The sequence below is a fragment of the Apteryx mantelli genome, chromosome 3 (genome assembly GCF_036417845.1).
Source record: "Apteryx mantelli isolate bAptMan1 chromosome 3, bAptMan1.hap1, whole genome shotgun sequence".
NCBI classification, from domain to species: Eukaryota; Metazoa; Chordata; class Aves; order Apterygiformes; family Apterygidae; genus Apteryx; species Apteryx mantelli.
Window position 1 is genome coordinate 97805776 of NC_089980.1, and position 17768 is coordinate 97823543.

A 17768-nucleotide genomic window follows, 5' to 3' on the forward strand; every position below is an offset into this window, starting at 1 on the left:
GATACCTGAGGTTTGCTGCAGTTAATTCATGATAAGCAAACTGCAGAACTGAAAACTTAACAAGGGAACTCTATCTCATCAGAATTTAAATGTCGGTACTATACAGTATGCTTCCCAGATTATTTAACTCTCACACATGTATACAAATATCTGCATGCTTTGGGAAATTTAACTGTGGAATCGGGCATTCTTAGAAATGCATCCCGGAGAATTTCCTATTTCAAACTTCTATTGAATAGCAGGAGTAGGTGAAAAAGGCTCTTAAGTCATCAAAGAGCAAATGAAAAACTTGGGGAAAATATTTACGAAATGAGATATACGTAGCTTAAGATTGCAAGGATGCACTTGCAACATGAGTTCTACATTATGTTGCAAGGGCTTATACTGTATGATGTAAGGATACCTTTGCAGCCTGAGACACTCTTATGAGCAGTACTGACTGCAGTAAAATGCTTATACAAACCAAGTGTTGTCTCTAGCTAGCATTAACAAGGGCTTGCATTGTATTTGGTGCAAGCAAGCACTGCGTAAATGAGACATAAAGGAAATGTGTTAGTTAACTGTTTTGAGCTTTTTCTTTTCCCCCCCTGCAAACCAGCTCTTTGACATTCACTAGCACATCTGTGCTAAAGAAAATGTTAGTGCCCTGCACTGTGAGCAGCAGTTACAGCTCTGGGCTCATCTGTAAGTACTTAAAAAGCAGCAGAAGGTAACTAGTATCTTGTAATTGCTCGGATGCCATCTCGCTCTTGTTGCACTGTTTTTTTGTTTAGAATTTGCTTGCAATTTTAGAAGAGAGAAAACAGGAGACGGACCCCTATTCCCCCTCACCCCCCTTATTGCAGTAATTCGTGGAGCTTTTTACCCCTGTGAGGTACCTCCCGCTGTGGTTTTAGCTCAACGGTTGCCGTGGGGAGTGAGCAAGCACCTTTCCTCCCCTCTGGCTCTTGGGAGCACAGGCTGAGGGGCCGAGGCAGCCACCTCGGGGCTCAGCGGGCCCGGCCACGTTAAGGGTGGCCTCCCTGCGCGGCATCGCCAGCGCCAGCCAGGCCTGCGTCCCCTCCCCACCGCTGGGAAAGGGGGGCTCTGCGGGGCTGAGGGGGGCCATGGTTTACAGCCCCAAACGGGGAGCCGTCTCGGCGGCAAACGCTTAAAGCCACGCGGAGAAAACCCGCCCGGCTGCGTGTGGCGCAGGCGACCGCGCCTCGGCCCAGGAAATGGCCGCCGCTGCCCCCGCCCGGCCCGGCCCGTGCGGGGGAGGGCTGCGCGCTGCCCGCCCGCTGCGGGGAGGCGGGGCCGCCGCGTCATGGCCGCCAGCCGCCTGCCGCCCGGCGCTCTCACCCTGAAGCAGGTAGGAGCGGGCAGCCCTACGCTCCCGCCGGCTGCGGGGCGGGCGAGGCTCGCCGTGCCCGGGCGGGAGGCGCCGGCGCCGCGCTCCCCTCACGGGCGGCAGCCGCCTCTTGGGTCCCGCGCGGGGCCGAGTCACTGCGCTGAACCCGCCCCTGAGGAGAAACCTGGCGGCAGCCGCCCCGACCCAGGGCAGCCGCGCGCCGCCGCAGGGGTCCCAGGGCCCCGCCGCCATTTCCCATCGTGCCACAGCCGCAGTGGGGAGCCCTTGAGCGGGCGTCCTCTCCCCGCCCTGCTGCCTCAGGAGGGCGGTTGGCCGCGCTCCGGGCTAGTACGGCCGTCTAGGATCTTGCCCTTTTTCTTGTGTGGTTTTGTTTTGTTTTGTTTTGTTTTGTTTTGTTTTGACTGTTTGGCATCTCTCAGCTGGTTGCTTGTGACACTTTCTGCTATCCAGCAGAGTTAGGGTGGTGGGTGCCCCCAACCCGGAGATGGGCTCCCGCACCGCCTGCAGCTGTCAGCTCTGGCCTTAGTACCCCGCGGCCGGCGGCTGCCGGGGGAGACACAAAACTTGAGTTGTTTTAATCTGACTGGTGTAACTGTTAGGATTTCGGTGACGTAACCCTTGGTGTGCTGTATTTCATACTTCTAAGAGTTAATTACATATTCAAATAGATGTATGTCTCTTAATGAGACAAAGTAATAATATAATTGGGCATTTTGTGTTTAAAACCAGTTTGTTAATCTGATGTATTAATGTATTAATTTAATGTTGGCTCATTTGTTCATATGAAATTTAAGTTTTTTGGACCGGGAACTAAGGCAATACTACACCCTTCAGTGAAGGCAATGGGGAGTGCTGTATTTCTTTAAATTTCTCTCAAGTAACAAAAATAGCACAAAGATGTTGATGGTACAGCTAGCAGCAGCATGTCCTGGTGTCACCGAAATCGGGAGAAAAACTCCTTAACACCAATGTAGCAATAAGAAGCAGGCATTCTCTTTATTACAGCGCCAGGTACACGGGGGATAGCTCTACCCAACATGCACACCGTGTGTCGCATCATCTAAAGTTTATATTGCTCTATCATATGCATATGCATTAAATTTCCAGGAATGATTATACATATTCATTCTATTTCCTAGAACTAATTACTACAATTACATAATCATTACGCATGTGGTCTGAGTCTCTGGGGGTCTTCTGTGGGGATCTCCGGTGGTCCTTAGTGGTGTCAGAAGAGGTGTCACTCAGCGTCTTGCCATGAACTTTGCTCTACTTTTCCATACATGGTCTTAACTTGGCCTGCTTCCTTGTTTGAGGAAAAACTGTTTCAGTCCTAATCTTGGCTCCAACTGGCTTCTGCTGGTTTATCTGTACTTTCTCAGGATGTATCAGTCCCAGCTGCACCAGTGTCCTTGGGTATGTTTGTCTGAGGCTCCTGTTGAGACTCCTTCTTGTCCGAGCTGGTAACAGTTCCCCTATTCCCCCCTCCTTTGAGACTCTTTCTTGTCTGGGCCTTTTGGTAACACTGGGACAGCAGATAAGAGCCTTTTCTCTCACCCTCGCAGTTCCTGAGAAGGCAGCAGGTTCTTCAGTTATACAGAAAAATTCTGCGGGCGATCCGCGAAGTGCCTGCTGAAGTGGATCGCCGCTATTTAAAGGACTGGGCAAGGGAAGAATTCAGAAGAAATAAAGAGGCTAGAGAAGAGGTGAGGGATGGGAAGCAGCAATCCCAGGCACCTGCCCTTTAGAATGGTCTTTAGTGGAGTTTGTCTTGGGGTTTTGTTTTGCAACTGCCACATCAAGACTTCTAAGAAACCTGCTATTACTAATTTTTCTTAAGGAGCATTCATATGAAAAATTCAGTCTCTCTGAATATTAGCACTCCTGTTTCTTGATGGTGGTAGTTTCTCTGATTACCAGATGAAAAATCTGGAATTACAAATTTGAAAAGAAACAAATCCTGCTTACTTACACTAAGAATCAGAAAAATTGTATTGAGTAACATGATAATTAATATAAACTTTTAATGCTCAGGCTTTTTAATAGTTTTTCATCTTTAATTTCAACTGGTATTTGTTCATTCAAGCTGAACAAAACCAAATTGGAAGGTTGTGTATAGGAAGCATGGATGAAATGAGGAAAACTTGACATTTCTTATATGTCTCCCCTCCTCTGCTTTCTCATTTGCGCCTTTCTCTAGCCAGTGCTCGAGGAACTGCTGACTGAATTATGCAGGCAAAGCATTACAGTACTTAGATAAAAACAATGTTGAGAAAAGCATCCACTTTTTCTGTAAAACATTTGTCGTCACAACACTCATGTGCAGTTGTCACTAGGTACTCACAAAAGCAGTAGATAGGCATAAAGAAAATATTAATTGGAATCTGAATCCAATCCATTTTAAAACAGTTTTAAAACAAAGATATAACCAACCCCCAAACACATAATTAAGAAATTGGAGAAAATGAATTCATTGGTTCACCTGTTTTTTTAACCATCTTGATGACTATAGTGTTGCTTCACACAAAGACATAATTATCGCAACAGCTCTGATAAGAAGCTGTATATATTTTAATGTGTTAAAACCAGTGTGCTTGTGTGAAACCTGTGTCCATACATTTAATTCAGTAGATTCCATTTGGTTTTACAGGATGCAATTAGGATGATGATTACTCAAGGCAACATGCAACTTCAGGAACTTCAAAGAACACTTAAGCTGGCAAAATCCTGACCTTGATTTTGTTGACAGCTGAACTTTCATCCACTGCAAAGAAGCATAGTACTTTTTTCCAGAATATGGTTATACCAGCAGTCTTTGATGACATTCTGGTAATGTTTGAAGATGGAATCTACCACAGTGGGGTTTTGGTTTGGTGTTTTTTTCCCCTCCTCTTCTTGGTTGGGTTACCCTCCTATTTGGAAATCAGTTGGACACAAATGACCTTAAAGAACTGAATGGTTTAAAGCACTGAATGGATGATGTAGCATGTGCTGAGGTAAAAGCAGAATGCACCAAAAATTACAACAGCAGTGTTTTGCCAGGAAAATGGAAAATAAATATAAACTAGATTATTTTGTCTGTTTTCTGTTGTGGTACATCTAAGTGGTAACATTCATATGGTAACAGCCCTTTCCGTACTGTGCCAAAGGTTTCTTTTTTTTTTAAATTAACATAGAGCAGAAGCATTTGGGATAAATAAATGGGTCCAAAACAAATAAACATGATAAAATACTAAGTAAATGTTAGATGATGATCTTTAATAATAGCTGAATAAATGTTAAAAGGGAGGTCTTTATATATGAAAATGATTTCAGCCCAGAAATGGTTATTACCAAGTTAACAGGAAGTACCTTCAAGTTAGTATTTAAAAGTCAATACGAAGTAGAATTACAAGTAGAAAATATTAACTGCTAATGTTGTGGTCTTTTTTTCCCAGTGTCTTATTACTCCACCTCTAATTCCTCTAGCTTGGAAGTGTTCTTACTGCCTCATAAATCACAGTACATCTTTTTCATTTAATTTACAAATTAAAAAGCAAAAGGAAGTCTGGGATTTTCTCAGCTTAAATAGAAATAGCTAGACAACAGTAGATACCTAACTCTCCAATAGCTGCATGCAATTTAGACTGTAGTTTAAAGAGATGCAGGAATCCTTCCCTCTCCCTTTATGCTAAGACAGTTCACGTATCCAGCTGCCTCCTGTCACCAAGTGTTTTCTGCTGAATTAGTGAGCTGAATTGGCTCACAGCAGCTCTGGTAAGTGCCACCACCAGAGCAAAGGAAGGAACAGGGCAGTGTCCCCCCGTCCAGCCTGCAAGGAGTAAGAAAGACACAACTTTCAGGAGCAGGAGGTATGTTTCTTGCTGGCACTGAACAAAGTGTCTTCAAAGCTACAGCTACATACTTCAGCAAGTTTTGCAAACAACCTGCTTGTTGCCAAAAACGAATGTCCTTTTTTTAATGCTTCCTTTTTATTTCCTTAGGTTACTGTAGAATCCTTTCCTGAATATGTTTTTTTTTTATTAGTTTTTTTTTAAATGTTTTCTGGTAGACTGCTCTAACAACTATTCTGGCACAGTAAAGAAATCCGTGTTGCAGATTTATTTTCATATTTTCATTGTTCTACTCAGTCTTGGGTTTAATGCTCCAAGGGATTTTGGCATTCTCATGCAGTGTCCCCCCTCAGGCTGGGCCCAAGCTCTCTTCTCCCCAGGCATGCTGCTCCTGCTGCAGAGTCGGTTCCTGAAGCCAAATGCTGACCCATGTGGGCTTGCGTCCTTTGGCTCCCACCGCTGGTGGGCTCTGATCACCTGCCATAGTTTGCCTTATACTAAAGTAGTCCTTGACCAGGGCTGATGACAGTCTTGCTCTGTGTTCATGCAGACCAGCAAAGCCCTGGCACCTCAATTCTGCAAGACAGTGAATTCAAAGTAATGGAAATAAGGTAAAAGTAAGTTAACTGGGGGAAAATCAAGTTTTAGTTTTGGTTCTCTGAGCTGATAGTGAGGGAAGGCAGCTTTCAGTAGAAGTATATGTTTTCTTTGTGGAGGTGGTGTTCTGCACTCCTGTTAGCCAGGCTCCTGCAGTCCTTGTCATTAATACTGCAACTTTGCTGAGATATTAGAGGGTAGGAAGCCCTTCTGAGGCTGTTTTAGACCATTAGTTATGCCTTGACGCTTACTTCTGTGCTGCTCTGCTCCCTCTGAAATAATTCACAAAATCACTGCCACCATTTATTAACACACCTGAAGTTTTATTCAGAAAAAAAAAATCCTTTTAAAAATGAATAGTCCTTGTTTGTTATTGTTTCAAATGGTATTATATAAAAGCCTGTGCTGGAAGAGCCAGTAGCGACTAGCTGCCTTTGAGGGAATATTGTTTTAATGTTGGTTTTCAACAAATAAAAGGCTGTGGGACATAGAAGAGAACAGTGAAGATGATAACAAGTAACTTCTGTAAGGCATGTTTCTATTACAAGAAAATCACTAGTGCATGCCACAGTCTTACCAGTCTCTCTGAAATTTCATAGTATGAGTTCAAGTAATTAAAGCTTTAGAAATCAGATTCCAGAATTGTATTTATTTTTTTAACTGTGCTAGCACAGACTCACAGCTGTATTGCAAGGGCTTGTCCTGTCTTGGTAACTGAGGTGCCTGCATTATGCGGATCCTCAAACACTTCAAACCGGCGTAAGCTAGCATTGCCGCAGAGAGGAGCAGTCCTCGCCCCAGATGTTTGTATCATCTGGGGTGAGCTGTATGGGAGCTGATCCATGTAAACCAGGCACTGGTATGAACACTTACACCAGTCTGAGCAAAGGAAGGGCACGAGTGAGCATCTGTGGGTGAGGAAAAAATAACGATCCTTTTTTGTCAGAAGCACATATTTAAATTGATAAGGGAACTACACTGACAGTAGCTAAAAGGCAAAAAATAAATAAAAATGAGTAAAGTAATATAACTAGTGTCAGATTCTTGTCCCAGGTGTTGGTGTGATAGTGTGGTCTGGGCTCCAGACAACACCAGGAGGTGGCGATGCTGGTAGATTCTGGAGCCCCAGAAAGTGGTGACATCTGTAATCATGCAGCTCTGGGATGTATAAAAATAATTTAATTTCCTTCTTTCAGCAAGTTACTGGATTCCTTCTGTGTTCTGATAAAATACTCTTTAGAAAGGAATTTTGACTGAATAAAGTTGTCATCAATGTCTGGTTGTTCTCACATGTAACCATCTCTTTCCCTTCAGCAAGTGGTTTAATTTCTGTTCCTGTATAAGATGACTTCACACTGCCGCCTAATCATGGTTCTTTCCATTTAGAAACCTAAGTCTGCGCTACTCCTTTGACTCCAGCTTGTACATAGTTAGGTTGTGTTGCCTATTATCCATATGCTCCAAGAATAGGTCTTGACAGGCAGTACCCTGTCAATCAGTTGTGCTTCTTAGCTTTGCTGTCTGTGATTTCTCAGTGATTTGTGGGCTCCTCCCTTGCCAAGATAAAGTTACCTGCCAGAAACCTTTAGGAGTCCATGTACGCTCTGCTAGGGCAAAGTAAATTTACTGCAAGTGCGTACTTGAGAGAAAGGCAGATAAGATGGGTATTTTGTAAAGAACTCCTTCAACTCCAGTAGTTTTGAAGGAGGGAGGGCTACGAGGAGTAAAAAGGAAGTATCAGAAAATGCCTCCCCTTATTTTACAGAAAATTACCTGTTGCCTCCATAAAAGTTCTAAAATCAGTACTCTGCAGCCAAGTTCCTGTCTTAAACTCCTGCTTCTCAGCTAGGATATGGAAGCTGATCTGTCAGTGGCTACACTGGTAATAATACAATTCGCATGTGAGGTAGATTAGCTTAAACCATATCCTTTATGGTTCCCTTGCATTTGTGCTAGAGCAGGAGCATGTGCATGGTCAGCATGGGGATAACTTCTTAAATGCCAGGTGATTGCATCAGCTAGCAAATCCCAGTCAGTCCCTACAGCCTTCCTCTGGGATAGCTGGTAGACCTGGTTTCCCTGTCTTTTAGTTACAAACATACACTGATTTAGCCAAGGCTGTGCCAAACACAAGCCTAGAATCTGAAGTCCAGTTTTCCGCTGCCCCGCCTGATGTAAGTGAGGGGATTTTCTCAATTTTCCCTGGATACAAAACATTACAACACAGACTTCTGAACAACACTTAGTTTACTTGCTTGGCAAAACATTCACTTTATCGAGATGATGATACAAAAATTAAATAGCATGCTGCTGCATTCCTACAGTAGCTTAAACAAAACTGTAAACACATGAAAGTGTCTGTATTTGACTACAGAAGTCAGAGCAACGAAACTAGTGTTTCCATAACTACAGATATACTGTATTTGTTTTGACAGTGCATTAATGGCAATTTAAAAAATATTGTAATATAATACAATTTTATTTGTTTTATACATCTGCTAAGAAGACAAAAGCTTAATTACTAATCAGTTAATGGTGTCTTCAGTACTGTTAAGTGTGTTGTCTTCTGTTTAGGGTTCCACAGTACAGAAAAAAATCATCCTTCTCCTAGGCATAACTGTACCATTTTGTATTTGGATTGTTTTTGAACAGCTGTTTTATCATTATCTGTTAAGTAATGTTACTTTTATTAATATAATCTGATGGAGTCTTCTCAGAGGTGTACAGAGGAAACCTGAAAGGGATGGTGCCTCTAGTTTATGCAGTATATAGTCCACCAGGGCCCAAACGCAGCTGAGTAATTTAGGTGTTACTGTTGTAGCACAGAATTGAAAATGACCTGTGAGCTGCAATTTGGAGTCTGTCAGCCTGGCAAACATTGATTATTGCAAGTTTTAATTTTATAGCAAAACATGTCCGAAACATTTTTTAAAAATGTTGTTGAGTTCTATTTTGTGGAACTATTTGTGAAATCAGTCCTAAGTCTTGCAGACTTGCAAGGGCTTGATTGCTCTTCTTGTAGATAAAAGAGAAAAACCAGAGAGGAATTATTCAGAAGAACTAAGGAAGACAGTCTGGACAAGGTGTCCAGGGGAGAACCCTGAGCCTGCAGAAAAACAAACATAAGTACAGGGAACCAAGCTTTCACTTTTTTAGATGTAGGACTTTCTTATGCTCCTTCAGTACTAGTAGAGAATTTAGCCATTTGCTGCTTGAAGGAAGAGAGATTTATATAAAAATTATACATGACAACCAGTATAGCATGAATTTAGTAAAATATTTACCATCCATGCCCTAAAAGAAATTTTTCAGTCAGATTACTTGAGTATAGTCCCAACAACTGTGTAAGTACAAGGAGCTGTGCAACTAGGAAACCACTAAAAACAAGTTTAAAGTAGCATTTGTTTTAATAATATAAACCAAAGGCAAAGTAAAGCGGCAACAGAAGCCTCTGTACCCAGTGGGATGACTCACCTTAGCATCTCCTTCAGGTAGGTGGGAGCCTGCTCTCTCCCAGCTGGGAGCCTGCATCCTTCACCTATGTTAGGCTCATGATTTCAGTTGGCTTCTGTAGCTTCTCTCCCTTGACTACAGAGAGGCCATGGCGAGTAGCTAAAATAGTATCAATAGCCCTTTATCACTGAGGAATTTCTGTCAAAAGGTCTCCAACATCCCCAATTTATTTCAGTATCGGTATCATCACATGTTAACATTTAACATACAGTGGAACCCTCTAGCCACATATGACCTATGTGGAAATAAGAAAATTCCCTTTTCAGAAAGCAGTTTTGGTTTTTAATGCAGTTTGTTTTCAAGCAGCACCTGGAAATTGTGAGTGCAATAATTAATGGACTCCTGGAAATAACAAAGAAAGGATCTAATTTGCAGCATATCATTGTCATCAATACAAAGAGTCTGTGTATTTCTCGTGCTTGGTTCTGGAGCTTCTGAAGTTACTTCTAGTCCTGAAAAAGAGCGCTTTTTTTGTTTGTATTGTAACAGGCACTACATATATATTTATCGATATTCCAGATTCCTATACAGTAGGTTCCAAAATGAGCGCCACTGCTTGTCTTTACCTCGTTTGTGGATGCTAGCTCTCCTTCTGCACCTTAGTCCTTAATTTACTGAGCTCTTCTTCTAAACTTTTAATATGTTCTTCAAGCGCAGCTTTGTCTTGCTGCGCTTTTTGATTAGCTTGGCACCGGGCTTCTTCAATCTTCCGCTCATACCACTTCTCCATCTGAGTGGAAACAGCCTCAAAAAAGTACTGTGTTATCTCCAGTGCCTGGGAGGTGTCTCTGAGTGGAGGGGTAGGCTGCTGCCCCACAGGCACAGTGGAGGGCTGCTGCTGCTGGCTCTGATGGGCCCCTGCGTGGTGCAGAGCTTTGTGCCGTAACTGCCCGCTTTTGCTGGATTTCTTTGTCTGGGTTCCTTTGTCAATGAAGTAGCTGCTCTGTGGTTCAGTCTTTGCTGGTTCAGTCAAGGGCTGCACAGCAGGTAGAACCTTAACATGTCTTATTTTGGACCCCAAAAGCTCGGAGGAAGGCAATTCCTGCTGAAACCTGTGGAAAGTGCTGGCACTAGCAGCTTTGTCCTTTGGCCTGACATCCTGGGCAGGGGCTGCAGAAGAGGCTGGTCCAGCAGCAATTAACTGTTGCTCTGCACCTGTAGAATAAAAAAATATATATATATTTAGAAAAATTTAACTCTGGGCACTTCTTTTAATGTTCAGGAATTCTTGGTGTTCTGAAGTCTGATGAACAATGTGGTTTGCCATGTACCATGCTGTGTGCATATTGCAGAGGCTTAAATTACTTTATCACATCTTCACAGTCAGATGATTAACAAAGAGTCATTAAAAAAGAAAAGCTGGCTCAGGCAGAGATGCACTGCATTGCAGTTATGGGACTACAGACTACCAGCAATCAATCAAGAGTCTTTAGGAGGAGGATATATAAAACAGATCAGGTGAGATTCCCAAAACAGTTTATGCTTGTTGATATTTACGGACCCCCTACTTCTACAAACTTGAAGCTCCACTAATTCTGCAAAGACACCAAAATCTTGGCACTTCTGAACTGTTCAGCAAACTAGTGACACTCATGCTGCAGCAGAATTCTCATGTATGGTCTTTTCCTGCCTGTCTAGTCTCATGGGGTGTCCTTGTCCATGTCTGTTCTCTCAGTGGGGTCATGTTTCAGGGGCACATACAATCCATTTTACAGAAGCCTCAATGCTTTGATAGGGCTCTCCTTGAATGTGGAGACCCAGGCTGGGATTGCATTCTGCCTGTTTCTTTTTTCCTCAAAAGCTTCCCTGGCCAAGCACAGAGGAGAGGCTTTAACTAAGGTCTTCCATATCCTCAGAGTGGCCTTGATCTCTGAATGGGCTTGAGTGTTCTCAGCCATTATTTTTCTTGTCAGTTCCATAATGAACTAATACTTAAATATTCCTTGGCTCAAGGAAAGTGGAAAAAAGTAAGAGGCTTATTCTATAGGCCTGTAGTTTGGACATTAACAAGGGAAATCAACATCTAAGGTTTGGATCCTCGCTCCCTACCATTATGGGATTCATACATCTGAAAAGCACTAAATGCAATATATTTTCTTCAGTGGGCTTTGGATAATCCATGCACCTTCCTGACAAACAGCAGGGTGGGAACAGTTCTGTCCAGAAGGCTGGAGAAACTTCAAAAAATATGTTTATGTAGAGCATCAAAGGACTTGGCTTCAAAGACATAGTAACATAGAAGCAGCAGGAAGAGACAGTGGAACACACCCAGCTGTGTCTTCAAATATTCCCAGTGGAATATTGAAGTGTTTCCTAAGCCCAAGACATTGTGCATACGGATGGAGAAAAGCACACAGCCAGAATTATTATCTGTGGTATTAACACAAGTTAATTAGTTAATTAGTTAATTAGCTGGCCTTTGACTACTACATCTAAGTATCTGACAAGGTTGTACCTGATGCACCATCTTGCTGAACACGAAAATGCTGTCCAAAGCTCTGCTCTGACATCTGGACTCCACTCCTTGTCCCATCTTCTGAGAGGCTATTTGGAAGCGTGATATAGGAATGCTGGTGGGAGCCCTCTGCCTGCAGCGTGGCCTGCTGGGCTTTACAGTCCTTGGTGCTGTGGGCATTGTTCTCGGTGTCCAGGGTTTCAGTGAGAGACTCACAAGTGGACAGAGTTGATTTTGGTCTCGATGACCTGGAATCACCAGAAAGCTTGAGCTCCAGATTCTGAATCTTTAACATGCACCAAGTCTTCAGCTCATCGACCAGGGAAAACTAAAAGAAAGAGGATATAAATTAGACAAGACATTTTTGGCCTGGACTGCCAAGGATGCGTGGCGGGGACGATGAGAAGCAAGCCTGGTGTCAGTGGGCTTAGACTCAGTGTAGGGATATGCATGCTGCCATTGGGAATATTTAAAGGGCTCCAGATCAGAAAAGATGAAGAATTACGAATTTGTTAATGAAAGGCACCTCTAGACCAACAGACTTTAGATTTGAATGTGCTACTTCAAGTGCAACTGTAAGTCCTCTGATCAGGGCAGACTTGTTTAATCATGCAGTCAAGGGAACTTTCTAAGTGCAAGGAACAACACATGTGGTTGAAGCTGCCATTTGTTAAGAGTGAAATTCCAGTTGGACACTTCGGGGAACGCAGCTTTATACCATTACCAACTTTTGCTCTCCTCTTAATTTGGTGATACAAGATAAGTCCAGCACTAAATTAGAAATAACTAGCAGCTTTCAAATTACAGAGGTACTTAACAGTTGCAGAGGCATTTGCCAATAGCCATTTACAAAATTAGCTCTTTTCCCTGTTTCAAATGGCATTGTGAATTTAGGTCAGGAACTCCTATGCGCATGGACAAAAGCATTTAATAAAGGCCAAGTCAGTCTTTACAGTGGTTTTCAATTAGACCTAACAGAATGAGAACAGATGATATCTCTTAACAGTAATTTTGATTCACCTGATATATCATTCCTGGGTCTCCTTTCTTAAACTACAAGGAGATAGAGCAGAAGCCTGGACATTAAGAAGCCAATATAATACTTATGTCCCTTACTACAAAATAAAAACTAAAGCTGCCTTAGTTTCTTTGGAGAAAACTGTTTTGCAGATGTTAGACAAAGTAGCTTGATCATTAGTTCGCGTTGGGATTTATCACAGCAGCCTTTTTACATGGATTTGGAACTGTCTTACAAAGAGTCATGACTTTTTACTAAGGTTTTTCACTAAGGTTAGCACAAAATGTATTTCTTCAGTCTTAAAAGAATACCAATAATGAGAAAATAAATTACATTTTAAGTTTACTGTCTGTACATGACAGGAGAAATACAATTTTCTTAGCATGTTTTAACAGTGAGTTTGTACAGAAGCGAGATAGGCCAGAGCTGGATCTCTAGTGGAACAATTATTCTAATGCTGGTTAAAGAAGTGTATAAAAATAACTTGCTTATTGGCAGTAATACACAGCATGGAGACGGTATACTGTTGCCAAAGTCAGAGGGAAGAGCTGAAGCCTTTTAATGCATGGATTGGACTGAGGAGGAGAAGGAAGAGATTCTCAGGGCACACAACCAAATGGATGAGAATAAAAGGAACAAAATGGGTCTTATGCCTTTTTTACTATTTGCTGATATTCCTACAAAAATCCTTCAGACGTATTCTGAACGTTTTTCTCTTCTGAAGGTTATATTTTCAGGCCCCCGCTATCTTGAGATATTTTGTGGCAGGAAAATAAATGACATGGTGCTAATTACACTGCAAGAATTAACTTAGTGAAAGCTGAAAGAACAATTGTTAAAAATCTAGCCATAGCAATTTTTGCAAAGCATTATATTAGGAAAAAGATATCTTTGTTAAAGATCCCATACTTCAGTCCTACAAAATTAAATTATGATGGTCAGACTGGATTTTACATTCCTCATTTCTAAAGCAAAGGCTTTGTAAATTTGGTTTAGAGATTAAGGTGGGAGATGGGAATAATTTGTTCTTCAAAGTTCCTTTGCCTGATTCATCAGATGAGATAGATAAATCTCCAATGTTCTCTCTGCCTGCTGGAACAAAACTCTTGAACTGACCCATCTCAGCTAACTCAGCTGTTTGAAGTCCTACCTGCCGTTTCTCCCCCTCATTTTTTTCTAGCTCAGTGTGCTGCTGAAGGCGATGAAGGCACTCTGTTCTCTCTGCAGACAGCCGCTCAGCCATGAGCTTATCTAAAACACGAAGCTGTGGGAAAAACAAAATTGAGCTGAAATGATCATGTTAAAAAACAAACAAAAAAAACAATTTTTGAACCTTATAAGTCAAAGCACATTCTCTCTTCCAGTCTTCATTTCTAGGCATGATGCCAACTGCAGTTAGATACATCCTGCTAAAAGCTGCAATCACAAAATTATCTGATGAATAAAAATAGCATTAAAAATAAATAATTTAAAGGATTTTGAATATCAGTGCAAAGAGAGTTCAACAAAAGGGATTTTGCTATTATAAAACTATCAGCTGTAGGATTGCATTCTGTCTTTAGTTTCCCTCTTAGGGCCTCAAGCAGTTAGATTTATTGTCTAAACAAGTGCCTAAAGCTGCTTACACATTAAATGTGTTTTTTCTCAAGACCCTACTTTGCAACATTAGATCCCTGTAGAATGTCACAGTTCCCTGGTCTTGAATATTAGATTTCAGGTTCTTTTCTTATAACACAAGAAGCAATAAACAAACAGTGACAATGAAAATATTCATTAGGCTTAGGATGCGTTTCTAATAATCATGTGGACAAGTAGACCTGAGTCATTTTCTTACTTGATGTTGAGTCTTGCTTTCCATTTGGCCCAGCTTAATATTCATCTTATCTTGTACTGTCCCAAACTCAGCTTTTATCTCTTCCACAGTTGCCTCCAGCTGATTCTCCAGTTTATTTATCAGAGGCTCACAACGACATCCATTTATTGGTGCCTGAAAGGAGTAATACATTTGCTTGCTATATCCCTCTTTCCTCTTTGTGCACTTGGAACATTATCACAGCTCCTCTGGGTCAGTGTTGTGCTCTTCTGTACCATGTACTGTATCTCACCCTCCTGAGACTATCATCTCACAGCTCAGCAGAGGACAGAAAGGTGCCCCAACAGTATATTGTTTGGAGAAGCACAGCCTAGAAAAGGATTGATCTCTGTGGACAAATCCTAACACACAGCATTGCTGATTTCACTGACTACAAGTACAAATGAGGTCGGATCATGTACATTGTGGTACCATGTGCCATATGAGGGGGCACCACACGTTACAGGGCTGCACTTTGTGTCTTGATGCTGCCCTCCTTTGCCTCACATGACAGAGTCCCGAAGCTCCCTGTGAGGGGATCTGCGCCAACCCCATTTAAATCTCTCAGGGAGACGGTCACAAAAGCTTCCCTCAGGCGAAGGCAGCTCATCCCCGTAGGCTTCCTCTGCAGTCTGCAGACAGAAATCGGCTCCTTCAGGGGGTGAGTCAGGAGCCTAACAAGGTTGCTCTGAGCCTGTCCCTGAGGGAGCCTCCCTCTCTCCTTTGGCCATACAGTACTGTTTCACAAATTAGGACTTACTCCCACAGCAGGGGAAGGTGGGTGGTTTGCAGAGCGCTAGAGAAAGCATCAGAAATAAATGTACTTAAGAAATTCTGTTTGCTGTTCAGGGCCTGAGGGCATCAGACAGATGAGCCAAAAAGAAGGGGAGAGAGGAGTGTCATGTATTTCAGGAATTGCTAAAAAAGGAGTCTGCCTGTATTAAGCTAATCTTTGTGAATAGATTAGTTTTGTATACAAATCCTATCTGCTCTCTAAACCTTTCTTCCTGCTCCCTAAATCTTTCCTACTTGGCATTCTCCTACTGTCAGTTCCTAGGGACAGGAATGTACTCGTTTTAATGTCTGAAAGGTCCTCCATCCTTCCCAAGTACTACCACAAAATGACTGATGATAATTATGGCTTTGGCTCATCTGCCCCCTCTCAGGAAAATCCCATAATGCCTGTGTCTGGAAACTTCCCACTGTTTATACAGTGAGATCTTGGAAAACATGGCCAATAAAGTCTTTGAGGTCTGACTTTAGTGATCTTTATAATCTTTTGAATTCCAAAGTACAGCAAAGGAACAAGGATAGCTGGTGGATGGATGTGAGAAGCTAGTGAAGCTAAAGGACTGTTCTCCCAGAGGCACAGGGTGCTGCTTAAGAAAAGCAGCAGTACAGAAGTTTACAGTGTCTACACGGTAATTTGTTGACTATTTTCATGCTGTTTTATAAATGTGTCCTGGTAAATATTTGCAGAATAAAATAAAATGGGTGGAGTAAAATATTAATCTCTGAACTGGAATGAATGCACATGAGCTGGTACTCCTGGTTTATTTGTGAGCCAATATCTGTAAAGCTCCTGCCTCTAGTAATCTTAGAATCCCAAAAGACAATAAACTGCAATAAACAGAAAGAACTGAAACAAAATGTACTGAACATACTCAAGTTCTTGGTTTAGGTAATAAGGTTCAATGCTCACACAGTGCTTTTATTTTTTTCCATTGGAAAAGCTCTTACATTTCTGATTAGAAAACTTAATATTCCAAAGTGTATCATAAAAGCACCAGTGTCATTTCCAAACACTGTTCACATCTTATCTACGAAAAGGAAATAATAGATCAAAACTAGTTAAGTATGCATTCCTTAGCACTAATAAAACCAGCTTATTGTTTACCAGACTTCATGCCAAAACAGAGCTGAAGCCCAGGCAAAGAACATAAATCCACAGTTGTAATTACATACCCTTGAAAGTGCAGTTAATCAATCAATATCAAGTGCATTTTCTGTCTGATGAGCTCACTGTGCCCCAACTCCACGTGCTCCTCAGTGCGTCTCCCTCCCCAACGGCAGCAGCTTGCTCACCTGCATTACTTTCCCATCTTTTCCCCGATAGAGCGTGTACAACTGGTAGGCTCGGACCTCGTGGGGAGGCGGCGGAGAGGAGCAGCGATGTTTACTTCTGCGTTTAGGCAAGTTTTGCTGGGGCCGAGGGAGAGTCTGCTGATCAGCTGGGGAAATGGGGTCTGAGAGTGCTGAAACCTGCATAAAATATGTACAACATTTTCCCTATTTACGGGCCCTCTAGTAAACTATTCCTGGTGGGAACTAGACAGATCCATTGTGGTAATTACCGCAAAAACCTGACTAAAACATAAATCCAGCTGCTGTGACTGGCCACAACCTGCCATTGTTCAACTTCTTCATCAATGACCTGGATGAAGGGACAGAGTGCACCCTCAGCAAGTTTGCCAACGATACAAAACTGGGAGGAGTGGCTGATACCCCAGAGGGCTGTGCTGCCATTCAGAGAGACCTGGACAGGCTGGAGAGCTGGGTGGAGAGGAACCTCATGAAGTTCAACAAAGGCAAGTGCAGGGTCCTGCACCTGGGGAGGAATAACCCCCTGCACCAGTACAGGTTGGGGGTTGACCTGCTGGAAAGCAGCTCTTTGGAGAAGGACCTGGGAGTGCTGGTGGACACCAAGTTAAGCATGAGGCAGCAATGTGCCCTTGTGGCCAAGAAGGCCAATGGTGTCCTGGGGTGCATCAGGAAGAGTGTTGCCAGCAGGTCGAGGGAGGTGATCCTCCCCCTCTACTCAGCCCTGGTGAGGCCCCATCTGCAGTACTGCGTCCAGTTCTGGGCTCCCCAGTACAAGAGGGATGTGGCACTACTGGAGCAAGTCCAGCGAAGGGCCACAAAGATGATTAGGGGACTGGAGCATCTCTCTTATGAGGAAAGACTGAGAGAGCTGGGCCTGTTCAGCCTGGAGAAGAGAAGGCTGAGAGGAGATCTTATCAATGTGTACAAGTATCTGAAGGGAGGGTGTCGAGAGGATGGAGCCAGACTCTTTTCAGTGGTGCCCAGTGACAGGACGCGAGGCAATGGGCAGAAACTGAAACACAGGCGCTTCCATCTGAACATGAGGA

The 17768-nt window shown here is 42.8% G+C and overlaps 2 protein-coding genes across 13 annotated transcripts in view; one reads left to right on the top strand and one right to left on the bottom strand.

The window, feature by feature from the left end:
* The first annotated feature begins 1268 nt into the window (after positions 1 to 1268).
* On the top strand, positions 1269 to 4423 carry LYRM2 (LYR motif containing 2). Its single transcript, XM_067293998.1, has 3 exons — positions 1269 to 1351; positions 2917 to 3057; positions 4002 to 4423. Exons 1-3 carry the CDS (start codon positions 1307 to 1309, stop codon positions 4080 to 4082), a joined length of 267 nt encoding a protein of 88 aa, XP_067150099.1. The 5' UTR covers positions 1269 to 1306; the 3' UTR covers positions 4083 to 4423.
* Positions 4424 to 8010: 3587 nt separating this feature from the next.
* ANKRD6 (ankyrin repeat domain 6) overlaps positions 8011 to 17768 on the bottom strand; it is a 135118-nt gene continuing 125360 nt past the window's right edge. For 10 of the 12 annotated variants that reach the window (XM_067293993.1, XM_067293989.1, XM_067293992.1 and 7 more), the window contains 5 exons: positions 16705 to 16881; positions 14602 to 14754; positions 13918 to 14031; positions 11750 to 12077; positions 8011 to 10449 (listed from right to left, as the gene is read on the bottom strand). In XM_067293993.1, coding sequence (XP_067150094.1) covers positions 9875 to 10449; positions 11750 to 12077; positions 13918 to 14031; positions 14602 to 14754; positions 16705 to 16881 — 1347 coding nt within the window. In that variant the 3' untranslated portion in view covers positions 8011 to 9874. The remainder of the gene's footprint in view (positions 10450 to 11749; positions 12078 to 13917; positions 14032 to 14601; positions 14755 to 16704; positions 16882 to 17768) is intronic. The other 2 variants (XM_067293994.1, XM_067293996.1) reach the window with 2 other exon arrangements.